General features: G+C 46.7%; 1 protein-coding gene and 1 long non-coding RNA gene across 2 annotated transcripts in view; one reads left to right on the top strand and one right to left on the bottom strand.

The window, feature by feature from the left end:
- CABLES1 (Cdk5 and Abl enzyme substrate 1) overlaps positions 1-509 on the bottom strand; it is a 67,246-nt gene extending 66,737 nt beyond the window's left edge. The window contains exon 1 of the mRNA XM_035317208.1: positions 438-509. Coding sequence (XP_035173099.1) covers positions 438-509 — 72 coding nt within the window. The remainder of the gene's footprint in view (positions 1-437) is intronic.
- Positions 510-2,814: 2,305 nt separating this feature from the next.
- Positions 2,815-11,724, top strand: LOC118162922. The gene is made up of 2 exons (XR_004748717.1): positions 2,815-3,139; positions 11,534-11,724. It is a non-coding gene; the product is annotated as an uncharacterized LOC118162922 (long non-coding RNA).
- The last annotated feature ends 1,758 nt before the right edge of the window (positions 11,725-13,482 follow it).

Here is a 13,482-nt window from a genome sequence, read left to right on the forward strand (position 1 = left end):
GTGCGGCTGTGCCGGCCGGCTGCCCGCGCCCTGCCGCGTCCCTGCCCTGCGGCCGGGCGCTGCGCTGTCGCTGCCGGGCTCCCCGCTAGGGCAGCGGGCGGGCGGCGGGGCGAGGCTGCCGTCGGGCCGCCGGCGGGGCCGCCCCGGAGGGCCGCATGGGGGTGCCGCGGCTCTCACGTGCGGAGCGGGGAGCGGAGCAAAACAAAAGCCCGGCCAGCAGCCCGCAGCAGGAGGAGGAGGAGGGAGAAGGGTGGGTCTCGGCGAGCTCCCTCCTTTCAACCTCTCCGCTTTTTTTTTTTTTTTTTTCCTTTCCCCCCCCCCCCCCCCCCCCCCCCCACCTCTTTTTCCCTTCCTGGATGCGTGGGGGCGGGCGGGAGCAGGGGAAGGTGGAGTCTGTGCCCACATGGCCCGCCGGGCTGACACCGCCGTGTCCCCACCGGCAGCACCCCGGCCGGGCTCCTGCAGCGAGCTGACGGCTCGGGGAACACCTCACAAGCCCCGCAAGCCATTACAGCGCCATTAAAACACCCCACGAGACCCCCAACCCCCCCTCCCCTCACCGCCTTCTCCCCAAGCCCTGCTCTGCCCTGCTCCGGGAGCAGTGCGGCTATTCGGGTGCCCTCCTGCCCCCAGCCCGCAGTCCCACCGCAGCACGAAGCGCCTCGGTTTCCTCATCACTTCTCTCGCTCGGCTCAGCCCTGCTACAAGTGTTTTCGTCCTTACGTAAGGGCTGGGTAGCACAAACACCAGCACACACGGCTCTCGTGAGGCAGCAACGCGCGCCTCCTCCGTGAAGCGTTACAAGGACATGTATTATGATATCCCCGTTACAGTTTGCCGACAGTTCACAGCCCTCTCAAACTGTCACAAAGAAAGCGGTGCCCCCTGTGATTTGATCGGAAGTTTGCCGATTTGATCAACAAAGCTGGGGGCTTGGTCACAGAGGGAAACCTAATGCTATTAATTCTGAAGAAGCTACGGACCCAGGTTTGCCTTCCTCGCAAAACTGACCTTTTGAGCACTCAATGACTTTAGAATCGAGCTCTGTGACTTGGATTGATTTGTTAAAGTTTGGCCTTTACTCACCCTGAGTGCCACAAAGCCCTGCCTCTGAGGCCCCGATGTCCCTGGGGTGGGCTCTGCAGGCTCCTGCTGCGGTAAGGATGCTGTGCAGGCAGCACGGATGGGAAACGCTGGCGGAAAGGGAGCATTTCCCAACCCCCACCTCCTTCTAGATCCAAGTGCTATTTTGAGATGGGCATTCCCACTTCAGACGGCTCTCTTGGGGCTTAAGCTGATGCTGTCTTCCCTGACAGATAGCACCGGTGTGCTTGTCCCTGTGGCGCATCGGGGACGGATGGTTTGGTTGGGAAGCGGGTGGGCCTGAGTGCTGGATTCACTTCCCCGAAGCAGAGCCCAGCTGGCATCTCCCACCTCCGAGGGAGATGCTCTGTACCCCTGTGATCACCACGTGCCCTTCAAACTCCTCTTTTGGAGAGGAAGCGTGAGGAGTTGTTTCCAACTGGCAGCCCCAGTGCTGCAGCGGGAGGCAGTGGGGCGGCTGGTGCTAGGGAAGCGATGCTCTCAGCTCCCGTGGAGAAGCTCAGGGTGCCTTTTGAGATGGTTCCACTTTTAAAAGAATTCAGGACTCTTTCTGGAAGGACTCCTGGGCCACATAGGGAAGTGTCACAGCTCCTGTGACACTGAGCCTGACAGTCAGCACGTTCCCTGGGTGCTGACCTGCGATCCGAGGACTACTTCTGTGTTGTAGGTCATGAAACTCACGCCTTCCACATTACAGCTGAGTGAGGTACACACTCATTTCTGACAGGAAGCAGCCACAGCATGTATTTTTCCCTGGAGCTCAAAATCTTGCTATGGCAACTGAGTTGTGGACCATATTTTCCAAATCCAGCCTCTACCAGGAGATAAGCATGGTAAAAGAGAACCACCACCAAAACACCGGGTGCGGGTTCCAGAGGTTTGCCTAACCTGGAGCAATTTTTATGTGTGCAGAAGCGTGCACTCCTTTCACAGAATCCCCCTTGTGGTGGGATAAACGTGAGCATTATTTTGCTTTGGAGGCATGACCTCTGCTCTAGAGCACCTCTGAAGCTGTTCTAGAGAAAGCTGCTAGCCCCCACTTGTCCTCACAGATGTCCAAATACGTTTTGGCACCTGATACACCGTGTACAATCGGGAACGCTCATGGGAATGGTTGAGATTATCAAACCTCCTTACGTCAAAGTTAGAGGGACTGGGATAAATTGTAGGTCTTTGCTAAGCTTGTTCATTCAGCTGAGGTCACCAGGTTCTTGTCACCTCACGCAACTTCTGCAGAGCACGTATCTGTCTGCCCATCAGCCTGACTTCCTCAGGGGACCTCAACAAATGCCCCTGTGGGCGCTGTGTGGGTATGGGCTGTCTTTTCCGACAGTGCTGCTGCAGATGGGTGAAAACATCCCTTCCACTGCACACGAGAATAAATCCGTTTGAGAAAGCAACATACAACAAGAAAAACACAGCTTTTTCCGTCTAAAGTGAAGCTATTTGTTAATGAGTGGGGCACCACAGTACAGAGATAATTGGCATGTTAGAAATACCAGGTTCTCTAGACCTATTTATATGTTTAGTAGCGAATTTAAATGAATATGTGCAACCTAAGGTGATTTTTTTTTCCAGTTACTTACATCCTTTTGATCTGTGCTTAGCAGAACTGTAGATGATTGCACGGGCTATAGGAGTCTTGTTTGCCGGAGGTTATGTGGAAATGTTAAACAAATTGACTTTGCTGGTTCAAACTTTTTTCTTTGATGGGGAACCGGTGGTTGGCTAGAGGAAATAGCAAACTTGAAAGGAAAACCAAAAAGACGTATTCTGGAAACTTGCTTCTGAGACTGTTTTTTAAATCATTTTCCTCTCCAATTTCTCTTCCAACTAACCAGCTCTCCCCAAGTGCAAGCAAATGTTTTTATTTCAGAGGTCACAGGCTTATGTAAGTGGTTGGATGACAAGTGGTAATAGGAGTGGTAGAGCGTGATAACTTTTCTAGCCGGTGCACAAAATGCTGGAAAAGACAGAGACTCATCAGGCGTGGGTGTTTGGAGACAACGAGGAACTGGGGAGCCAGTTGACACAGGTGAGTGGAGAAGCCAGGTTTAAAGATTTTGAGGAGGGTAGAGGGAGTTTGGACAAAAAAAAGAAAAAAAAGAAAAAAAAGTGAAAGCTCAGCAATTTACCACTCTGGGAAATGAGACTGTAAAATTGGTGCCTCTGCCTTTGCAGAAAGTGAATCCAAGTGTGGAAGCCTTATGTTGTCTTGGTTTTAGTATAACTGGTGCGAAGGGAGCCCTGTTGCAACACCAGCGTGCAGCCAAAAGGAGTTGAAGAGCTGAAAGGCCAGGGAACTTTGATCCGAAGCTGTGCGCCTGAATGGCTTGCCACCTCAAGCTTAAAACTGTATTTGCAGGTGCATTGAAAACTTTGCTTGGAACTTGAGTTAGAATCAAGATTTTTATTACATTGAGAGTTAACTCTGCAGGAATAGCCAGTCCTGAGTCACCAACGTGAGTCACCAGGCCAGTGCTTGAGTGTCCTCAGTGCAGTGTTTGTGTGCTTGGGCGATAAAAACAAGTTTCTTATTGTCATTGACACTTGTTAGAGCTGCAGGAGGAAGGCAGCTAGTGGAAGGAAAAGCAAACACAATTCTCTCTTGCACTTTTGACAGCATTGTTTTCTGACTGTCAGGATCAGTCCGGTAATGCTGTTATATGCAAAGCTCAGCAGAGAAGTCATCTGAGGGTGGTACTGTGTCACTTCTCTAGTTGAGAGCAGAAGCAACTGTTACCGATGGTCATGGATCCCACTGTCAGATCTCAGCAGCTCGGCAGATTCCTGTAGCCTGTGAGCACACTTGCTGTGCAAGACTTTGGAGAAACAATAAATGAGCAATCTTATAAATGATTTGGCTTTTTTTTAGTTCCTCCCCAAAGTCCCTTTTTGGAATCCAATTGCACTTCAATAGAAGAAAGAAGTTGTAACATTAAAGAAGGACTTGGAATATGAATTTAATAATCCTCCTGCTTAGAAGGAGCGTCTGGCAGAAATAAAATAGAGGGAATTTAAACACACTTCACTGAAAGTCATAGTTAAGAATGGAAATTGGATAAAGACAGTACAAATTCTTTATAAAAGACTAATACTGCATCTGGATAGTAAGTCCTGTTTCGGTGCCAGGCCCTAACCTTAGGTCTGTTGTAAATTTAGCCTGATTCTCAGAAAAGCTAAGTACTTGCTTCCCATTGGTAATTTTTCAGGAGCCGGAGTGTTTTATTTTTTGAAGGCTGCCCTTGCTAATTGGATATAAAAGCTTGACGCTAACATGCTTGTTGCCTTGTTTAAAAAACAGAGTTCCCTGGATATGCAGAGACCCATGCTTGTCTCTTCACCAGGAACCTAACTGTGTTTTCTTGCATTGTTCTAGGGTGTGTGCCAACATTAGCCAGTTAACATAAACCGAATTCTTATACAGCAGTGGTAAAGTGGGAGAGATCTGGGGTCGCCTAGCATTACTGTTGGAGCCATGTGAGCAAGATCCTGTGTGTAACTGGCAGGAAGCGCAGAAGCAGATGCCCTTGGCGAAGATGAAACGGTGCCTCCACAGCTCAGCTGACATGAGGATATAAAGGTCACCAAATGAACCTGCTAATTATTTAAGATGTCAGAGGTGTGGCATGTGTGGTGTTTGTGTGCCTGTTGTACCGCCTTGAGAGGCTCCTGAGGTCTTCGTTAGGCTAGCAGTACACGTGTGGGCGGTAGGGCCAATTTGGTAGATGTTTGTCTCTTCGAGAAATTAGGGCACTCTAGTTAAGTGGTCAAAACCGGAATAGATATCATTATTCCAACTTAAAGTACCCTTAGGTGGGGCTGGTGGCAACGGCTTTTTAATAAGACTACTTAACGTTTTCCATTGTAACACCCTGGCATTTTCCATGCTAGATCCTCTTCAGGCCAAACATTTTTTTTTCAGGAAACTTTGGTGAAAATGGTTATGCCAGCTCCAAGAGCAGGAACAAGAAGAACACATTGCTTCGCCCACATTAGAAATTTGTTTGACCTTTCCTTTGAAATACCCAAGCATTCCTGCACTGAAGCAAGAATTTAGGAGGTGGGCTTCTGTGTCTGAGGTGGGGCTGGGGAAGGAGGAGGGAGTGCCCTTCCTGTCAAAATCCACCCACCTCGGTCCAATTTTACGCCTTTGAATCATAGCGTGCATGTGCTAGCTGGAGACTTATTACTGCCTAGCAGCTAAAATTGCCAGTGATGTCTTCCCTGAACAATCCTCAGCCTTCTGCATTTCCTGAACCAGCTGAGTGCACCCAGTCCCCAGACCTACAGGAGAGCAGGAAGGGATGTTCCCAGCTGTTCTGGGTCACGGTGGAGGCAGCGGCTGAAATATGGGTTCAGGGCAGGCAAGCAGTGCTGAGGAGGGAGCCGTAAGGTTGGGTGCAGGGAGGGAAGGGGCTGCACGAGGAGAAAACACTTCTGATGGATGCAGTGTGAGGGGGCTGAGGGGAAGCACACCCAGCCTGAGTTCTCCTTCCTCAGTTTTTGCACACTCAAATTTTTAAAGTTACTCATTTGACTTAGGCTCGGTTTGAGGATTTCTGTTGGTGGCAGTGTTTGTTTGCTGTGTATACTTTTGGATCTCTTAAGGACCCATACTAAAACAGGAGCTGTGTTTACTAGTTGTTGCTAAAATGCTGACCCGTGCTGCAGTGAGCTTGCAGGATAAGTAGACAAAACAAGGAAGGTGGCCATGTCTGAGCTGCAACTGGAATGTAGCAGTTTCTGGCTCCTATTTGTGTGATTAAATGGGAACAGGGCCACATAGCTCCTCCCTCCCTTGGAAAACAAAAACTGTGGACACTTGTACAGACAACAATCCTGGTCTCTGTTTGTCTGTCTCACTGCAGTTTCTTCAGATTTTTTTTTTTTTTTTTTTTTTTTTTTTTTCAGTATCAGTAAGTTAACGTAGGTGTGAGGTTCAAGAATGCGGTGGTCTTTATTCAGGTGAGGAACAGGCAAATGTCCTGTCTTCCTGGCAGTCTCCTTAAGCAGACGGATAAATAAAAAGCAACTTGTAATGGCAGTAGAACAAAACAAGACTTACCACTAAACAGAGCTTTTTTTTTTTATGTTTTTCATAAAGTGACAGCTGTGATTTATCCCATTCTTTACCATTTTGAGATAATTTGGAATTGAATATAGAATCACTGGATATTAAGATTTCAGTGGCAAGCCTGGGAGAACATCCATCATCACCATGGTGTTTGTTAATTTTTAATCACCTCAGGATAATTTTAAAACATAGCTGCAGGTTTCTGAAACATTCATGTGAGCAAGTCTTTAAGTATGTTGGCTGCCTAGGGTTGGAAAATCCTCCAGTTCACAGGACGGTCTGACCAAATTGCTGCGTGAGAGGGAAAATACTGTTGACACCTTCTGAGACACAGTCTTCAATGAGGGTAAAAACATTAAATAAATAGCGTCTGAAGTTCCCAAGGGGGCATGCTGGTGGAGTGTTTTACTTCAGAGACTGTTGCGTGAGTTCATCCTGTCTGTAAAAGTTTAATATCCAAGTTGAAAACAAAAAGTTCAAGGGATTTTTTTTTTCCTCTTGAAAATATTTAATTTAGTGTGAAAGAAGGAGGCACATAGAAAAATTTTGGCAGAGCAAGCTGAGGTTTTGCATCTTCTCAATGGCATTTTTCTGCCTATGTGCAATGCGATCCCCCATGAACGCCACACTGGGTATGCTCCAGGATTTCGGGGTAAATTGTCAAGCCCTGTGAACTTCAGGAGATCCTCAGCAGGTGGAGATCATCCCCAGCTGGTAGAAATCCTGAAACCCTCAAAAAGAAGCAAAGCAGGCTCCCCTCATGCCACCTCGGCCTGCCTGCACAGGTGCCCTGGGCCCCTTCTGTTTGCCCTCATGGTGGGCAGAGGCCCTGCTTGGGTCTTCTCTGAGCGATACTCCTGTGTAAATATTTGCCACGGGCAAATTTCCAGCAAGGTCAGCTCTGCGTCTTTCCAAGGGCGGCTTGATAAACTGGCACAACACACTGAGGGAGACAGAATGGCGGTGACCTTGGCGGGGCTGGGGCCAGTCTTGGCCACAGGCCGGGTGTGAGGTGGTAGGGCAGCTCCACTCCCCCCAAAAACTGAATAAACACTGCTAATGCTGGTGTGTGCATGTCTGGGAGTCCCTGTGGCCAGGTGAACTCTCTGAGGGGGCTGAGGGCCTGCTAGGGTGTGGGGATGCAGAACTGGCGTAGGTGGCCTGACCCTGGCATGGATGCCCAAGATTTATGTCCAGAGAATGGGTTTTCTCTTTCATCAGACCAAGATGTGTATGACGGGAGACTCCTAAGGGGGATCCCTAAATCCTGCTGCTTGCCTTTGTGTTGGATGGGGAGGGAGTCCAGCCTTCATGAAGTACAGAAAATTCATCCGCAGAGGAATGACCAGAGGCAGCTGGCTGCAATTCAGGGGGCAAAACAGCAGCTCAGTCCTACCCTGAATAACCACAACTTGTTATATGCACATCTTGCGTAGTCTGATAGAGACTAAAACTACTAAAAAATGGTCTGATCAGGATGCCTTTTTTTCCCTCAGAAAAGTTTTGGCAGGAAGCTGCCAAAAGAAAATGAATAATATGAAAAAATAAGCAGCAAAAGAAAATGAAACAAATCGAAAAGCAGTCCCCCAGCAGGAGAGATCCAAAGTCTTCTGCTGTCTCCGCTCCAACTGAGCAGCACCTTCATGTAATAATCTTTATGCTGAGATCAATGAGGCTGTTTAAAAGAAGCATTTAAGTGTAAAAGAAAGTCAGAGAAGAGAGACTTCATTCAAATCAAAAGACTAAAATTCAAGCCTCCTTGAGCCCCAAGGAAAGGATAAATCCTTTGAGCTGTGAAGAAGTAAATGCTGGAGAAAGTCCGTGAAGTCCATTCTAAAGTTTATCACAAAATAAAACTCAGATAAGGGCCAGAAAGGAAACTGAACAGATCAAAGAAATGGCAATGTAGCAGAAGAGAACAGCTCTGCTAGCAAGACATTTTGTGTGTATTTGGTGCATCTGCAGGTCTTTCTGTCTGGAAGCTTGACACACCTGTAAGCCCTTCTTCCAATGTGAAAATAAATAGTTTATTTCTAACTTACTGGAGGTGGCTGTTTTTTGTGCTAGCCCCTCAGGAAAGAAAGAAGATGTTCAGATACGCACAAAAAGGAATTAACTAGATTTTGGCTATATATATATAGCCAAATACACATATATATATACATATATATATAAGTATGTGTGTGTGTGTATGCAAGTATATATATAGAGATAGATTTTTCATTTTCCCCTGCGGGGATGTAATCCAACCAGATATAATAGGACATAATGCATACACTCAAACTAGAGCAATAGCAAGGATATGTAGCAGAACTATTCTGCTGGCTGTTTTTGGAAATGTTTTAGCTGTTTCCATCATGCCAGCATGACCGTGTTCCTATGGGAACAAGCTTCCTCATAGCAAGAGGCTTCTATAGCAAGAGAAGGTGACTCCTGGCTAAAAACTTGGGGTTTAGCACAAAACTTAATTCTCTGTAAATACTATTTTTTTCTGTGATATTTGGATTACATTCACTCATTTTCAGAACTAATTAAGATAGTTCTTTTTTCTACACTGTCAATGAGGCAATATGCTATCAGCTATATTAAAACTGTCATTAGGACTAGCTAGTAGATCCTCAATAGTAAAGCTCGTTTGCACCCTCCTTGCTAGTATGGTGTTGCTTCCAAGAGCTGCATCCCACTGATGGTACCCCTTTTGAAAGGCACCATACTGCAGCAGTAATCCCATACACTTTAATAGGACTATAGGTGAATTAAAGAGGTGGTATTCTTTGTGAGGAAGCCTATTAGAATCTGGCTTCATGTCTTAAATGCCTTAAATGCATATCTCCTCTGAAAACAAGGTGTGTCGTATATTGTGAGAGTATTATGTTGCTGTAGTGTTTACTTGCAGCAGGAGTAATGCTTGCAGGAAAAAACCTTGGAACTTCAAAGCTCCCCCAAGGATGCCTTTGAAATAAGGGATTCCAAATAAAAAAATAAAAAATAATAATAAAAAAATCAATCTGACCCATCAGAGAATGAATTAATTACTGTAGCTAGCTGAATACTTCTTTGAATCAGTATTCTGAGTGTTCGTATCCTGAACTGAAGCTGATCAAATGTATCTGCTTATTTTTTAATTCCTAACTGTTAAAACTGCCAGCAAAGTAGCTGTTATGCACATAAGTGATATGAAGGAGACAGAACTTAATCTGTTGTTCTTTACCAGCAGATAATGAATGGACATACTGGAAATTGTAAGGAGGCTGGGACTCAAATTTCAAGGCAAGCTTGTAAACTGGGGGAAGTACCCAGTAAATGGAGTCGGATGTGCTGTACATCAAGGGTACAGATGTAAATGAAACCTCAAGTGTGGTCCCATCGTGTCCCATCTGGTACTTTGAGTTCAGAAATACCATTTTTCTAGTATAAACAAATGAAACAAGGATGTCAGGATGTTATATCCTCCAGTCTTGTCCTTATTCCTCCTGTAATCACTGCTGAAACTTTTCTAGTGTTGTTCTCGGTGCTGGTTCATCCCTGTCATGTCTCTGCTGGTGTAGCCCTGGCTTTCTTTGCTGGTGCTCTAGTCTTGGTGCAACTCTTCTTGTACCTCACTTGAGGTGCAGAGGGTGGCCATGAGGCATCCACCTGCTGAAGGCCAGGGGACCTTGTATATGCTGTTTCCCTTCCTATCCTTAAGGCGGGTGATGGTGAGCTGGCCCTGAAGAAATCCTGAAGGTGCATTAGACTCAGTAGATTTTAGGCACCAGTAGAAACGTCCAGGAAAAGTACTGGAGCAATGGTCTTTTGGTGATAAGGTAGGATCAGTGCTTAGTGTTGAGAAACTGAAGCACATTTCAGGAGAGACCTGTTTTGTGCACTGCTGGTTCAGGCCACCTCAGAAGCTCACAAGGGGCCACGAAATCCTACCTTCCTGTACAGTTTCACCTGAGTGATTTGTCATTTTTGAGGCTAGAAAACACGTTTCAGAGAAACAGAAGCAAAGGAGAACAGACTATAAAGAATCACAGAATGGGTTGGATTGGAATGGACCTTTTCAACTCTAATCAAAGCTTTGATTAGTGCTGACAATTCTGTCTAATATCAAGACACTTCCTGGTTTAAATTTCCACATGCTCTTAACAGCAAGGGCATGTTGTCACCTCTCTATTTTTGTGCTTAAGAAGGTACAGGAATTTTACAGGGATGAGCTACAACGCCTAACCAGCATTTCAGCGGAGCCACTGAAATATCATGAAGCATATCATGAAGCATATACTGTACCCTTGGAAACAGCCGTTTGCAGTTCCTGTCTTTAGAACGATCTTTATAGCTCAGAGGAGAACTACACAGCAAAAACATGGGTGTGTTAATCCTTTGTAAGCTTGATAAGACGTGAATTTGTTTGAATAGCCATCTGCTAGTCTTAAGACTTTAGTGTTTGCTTGCCAACTAGAACAAGGTAGGCTGAGGGTTATTTTGCTTTTATTGCTGCATGTGAAGTACGCCTGGATGCAGAGAAAAATAGGATGATGATGGACCATGAAGGCTGAGACAATGACAAATGAAAGTAGGGATGTTTTTCTGGGAAATTCAAATGCTTAAATTCAGTGTGCAAGTGTTTCTGGAGTAGGTATTTTTGAAGGGCATCAAGCCAAGTAGTTTTAGGCCAAATGTGTGGCTATTTAAGGAAATACAGCATTAAGAGTGATTCCCATGTAACATCATTAGAATCATTCCTGAATTTTTGCAGTTTTGCCCCAGCTTAGAGCCAGCAAGCAGGAACGGCAGGGCACTGTAACACTCAGTGCCAAACACGGTCACGGAGGATCTTTCTTTTCCCTCCCCGCTCCGTGTTCCCTTGCAAGTGTTATGAAATGTAAATGCAACAGCACTGTGTGGGTGAAGCCTAGAAAGCACAGCTCCCCTAGAAGTGGGCTGGTAGTGCACGTGAAGTGTGCCAGCCTTGTTTATTCTCAGGATAAATGCCGTCTCAAGGAGTATGCCAGGGTGCCCTGCTTTGTACTGGGACTTTCCTCTCCCCACATGACAGTGGCATGGGTCAGCTTCACCCTGAAGGCAAATGCTTTCACTGGAAGGAGGTGCACGAAGAGCAATGGTTTGAAGGAGAAAGAGGGCTGCTCTTCGCCATGACCGCACCAGGATGGTGCTACACCAGCTCCCCCAGGTGTGGAGTCCCTCGAGCTGGGAAGTGCCCTGCGCTCATCCTTCTGCCCTCTGAAAGCAACGCGGCGCTGCGTGCCCAGTGACTGATTTCAGCCAGGCTGAAGTTCATCAGAGTGATCTTTAACGTGGTGTGACTGACTTAAGAGCTTTTTTTTTTTTTTTTTCCTTTTTCATTAGCCACATGAGGAGCACAGCACATCTGATGCGGGACACGGCCGTGCTTTGTCTTGTGCTGGAGCATGGGTGCTCTGGTGGGACAGACCGAAGGAGGAACATCATCTCAGCGTTGACTCTTCCTGATAGGGCTGATGGAGCTGTTTTTCCAGTGAATTTCCAGCTAGTCTGTTAAAATAAACTTCTCCATGCAAGCTCGTGACTGGAAGCAGTCACCCTGCCTCTGTATTTGCCTTCTTTTTGTAATTGGGCTCTCCTCTGCAGAGCTTTCCCTTGCGTGGCTGAAATTACCCTGTACACTGTCTCAGAGAGTACCAATACCTCATGCTAGCCACAAAACAACACTATTTTGGGGACTTCAAGGTGTCCTGCCCCTGTGATAGTTATCTGAATGCCACCCATCAGCTGTATCGCCTTGAGTGAACCAGATGATTTGTTGTGCTTTGTGCATATGTTGTAATTAAGTCACTAGGCAAGAGGGTTGTTTTTTCTCTATTTTTATTTTGTTTTGTTTGTGTTTTAATTATTTAATTTTTGGAGCCAAATTCTAAAGTCCATGTTTAGGGCCGCACACACTCAAATTTCCTTTAACTCTTGATAGGGGGAAAAAACTGAGTCATGACCTTACAGTCCGAATGCGAGCAAACAATCTGACGGCGAATGCGTGGGGGGAAAAAAACAATGATTCAAGGCAACAAGATCCTCAACTTGAGATCATCATTTTCACAAAGGCAGGGGGTAACAGCTGTCTGGTGATCACGGGATTAGATCTTCCTGCTGTTCCTGGAGTGACCTTAAATAAAACCCCTGATGCCGGTGTGGCCGAGGCAGGCAGGGGCAGCAGGGTAAATCCCCAATGCAGCCCTTCGCAGCGTGCCGGGGCAGCACCGGTGCCCATGCTCCTGGCTTTGGGGAGGTTTCTGGAGCCTTCACTTCTCAACCACGTTTGTGGATTTGTGCAGTTAGGTCCAGAACCTGGGGATTTAAAAAGTCTCCCTCGTGCCACAGTTATTTTGCTAAAATCGTAGGCGAGAGGTCCCTGTCCCGCTGAAGGTGTAACTGAAAGGCATTACGAACACAGGGCTCACTTCCAAGATGTGCCTGTGTTTTTTTTTTTGGTTAAAAAAATCTTGGACTTGTGAAGCTTATTTTGTGCTAGATGTAAAAACACACGTTCTTCCAAGAATGCAGCATGAATGAAAGAGCACTGAATTATGCTGACCTCTCAATTCGAAATTTTCCACCGGGTACGATTCCAGGACAAATATTGATTGAACGATCTGTGTGTGTGAAGTGTGGCCTGACACCCGGTGCGACCTTCCTCCTCCCAGCCTGATCACCAGCGGTGGCTTTACGCTTCCTTTTGTACCAAAACCTCGTTTCATAACCGCGTTCCCCCGCTCTTTGGAACCCGGGTTTCTGCGTTTGTTTGCTCACCGAGCTGAAGCCTGTCGGGATATTTCTCTGTTTGGTTTCCTTGTTAGCTTTGTTGCCGTCGGAAATGGCCCAGGGCTGGTTTGTTCAAGGCTATTTTTCTGGGAGAGCTACCAGAGGGTTTCGTGCTCCACGAGTTCGCCGGTGTCGCCGTGTGTTGTTTTTGCCCAGTTACGTGCTGCTCGCCCGCTCAGGCTGGTGGCACGTGGTGTTTGCGCACGTGCTGGGCTCCGCTGCTCGTAGCATCCACCACGTCTGGGAAAATGTCTTCCCGATGGGAGATTTTTTCACAGAATTTTCGCACCTGCAATTCCTATAGAAAATGATGTATTTTTTTGAGGTCACAAGAGAGCAATTTTCAAAACTGCTCTTAAAGTTGTGGAATAAGGATGGTGTTTGGCCCCTCCTCGAACTGCGCTCTGTTTTTGGAGTAGAAACAAAAGCATGTATGCTTGTGGTGCAGCAGATTGCTCCAGCGAGGACAGATTTAGTCCCCAACAAGTACTTTGCAGCAATGC

Source organism: Oxyura jamaicensis, chromosome 2 (assembly GCF_011077185.1).
Source record: "Oxyura jamaicensis isolate SHBP4307 breed ruddy duck chromosome 2, BPBGC_Ojam_1.0, whole genome shotgun sequence".
NCBI lineage: Eukaryota > Metazoa > Chordata > Aves > Anseriformes > Anatidae > Oxyura > Oxyura jamaicensis.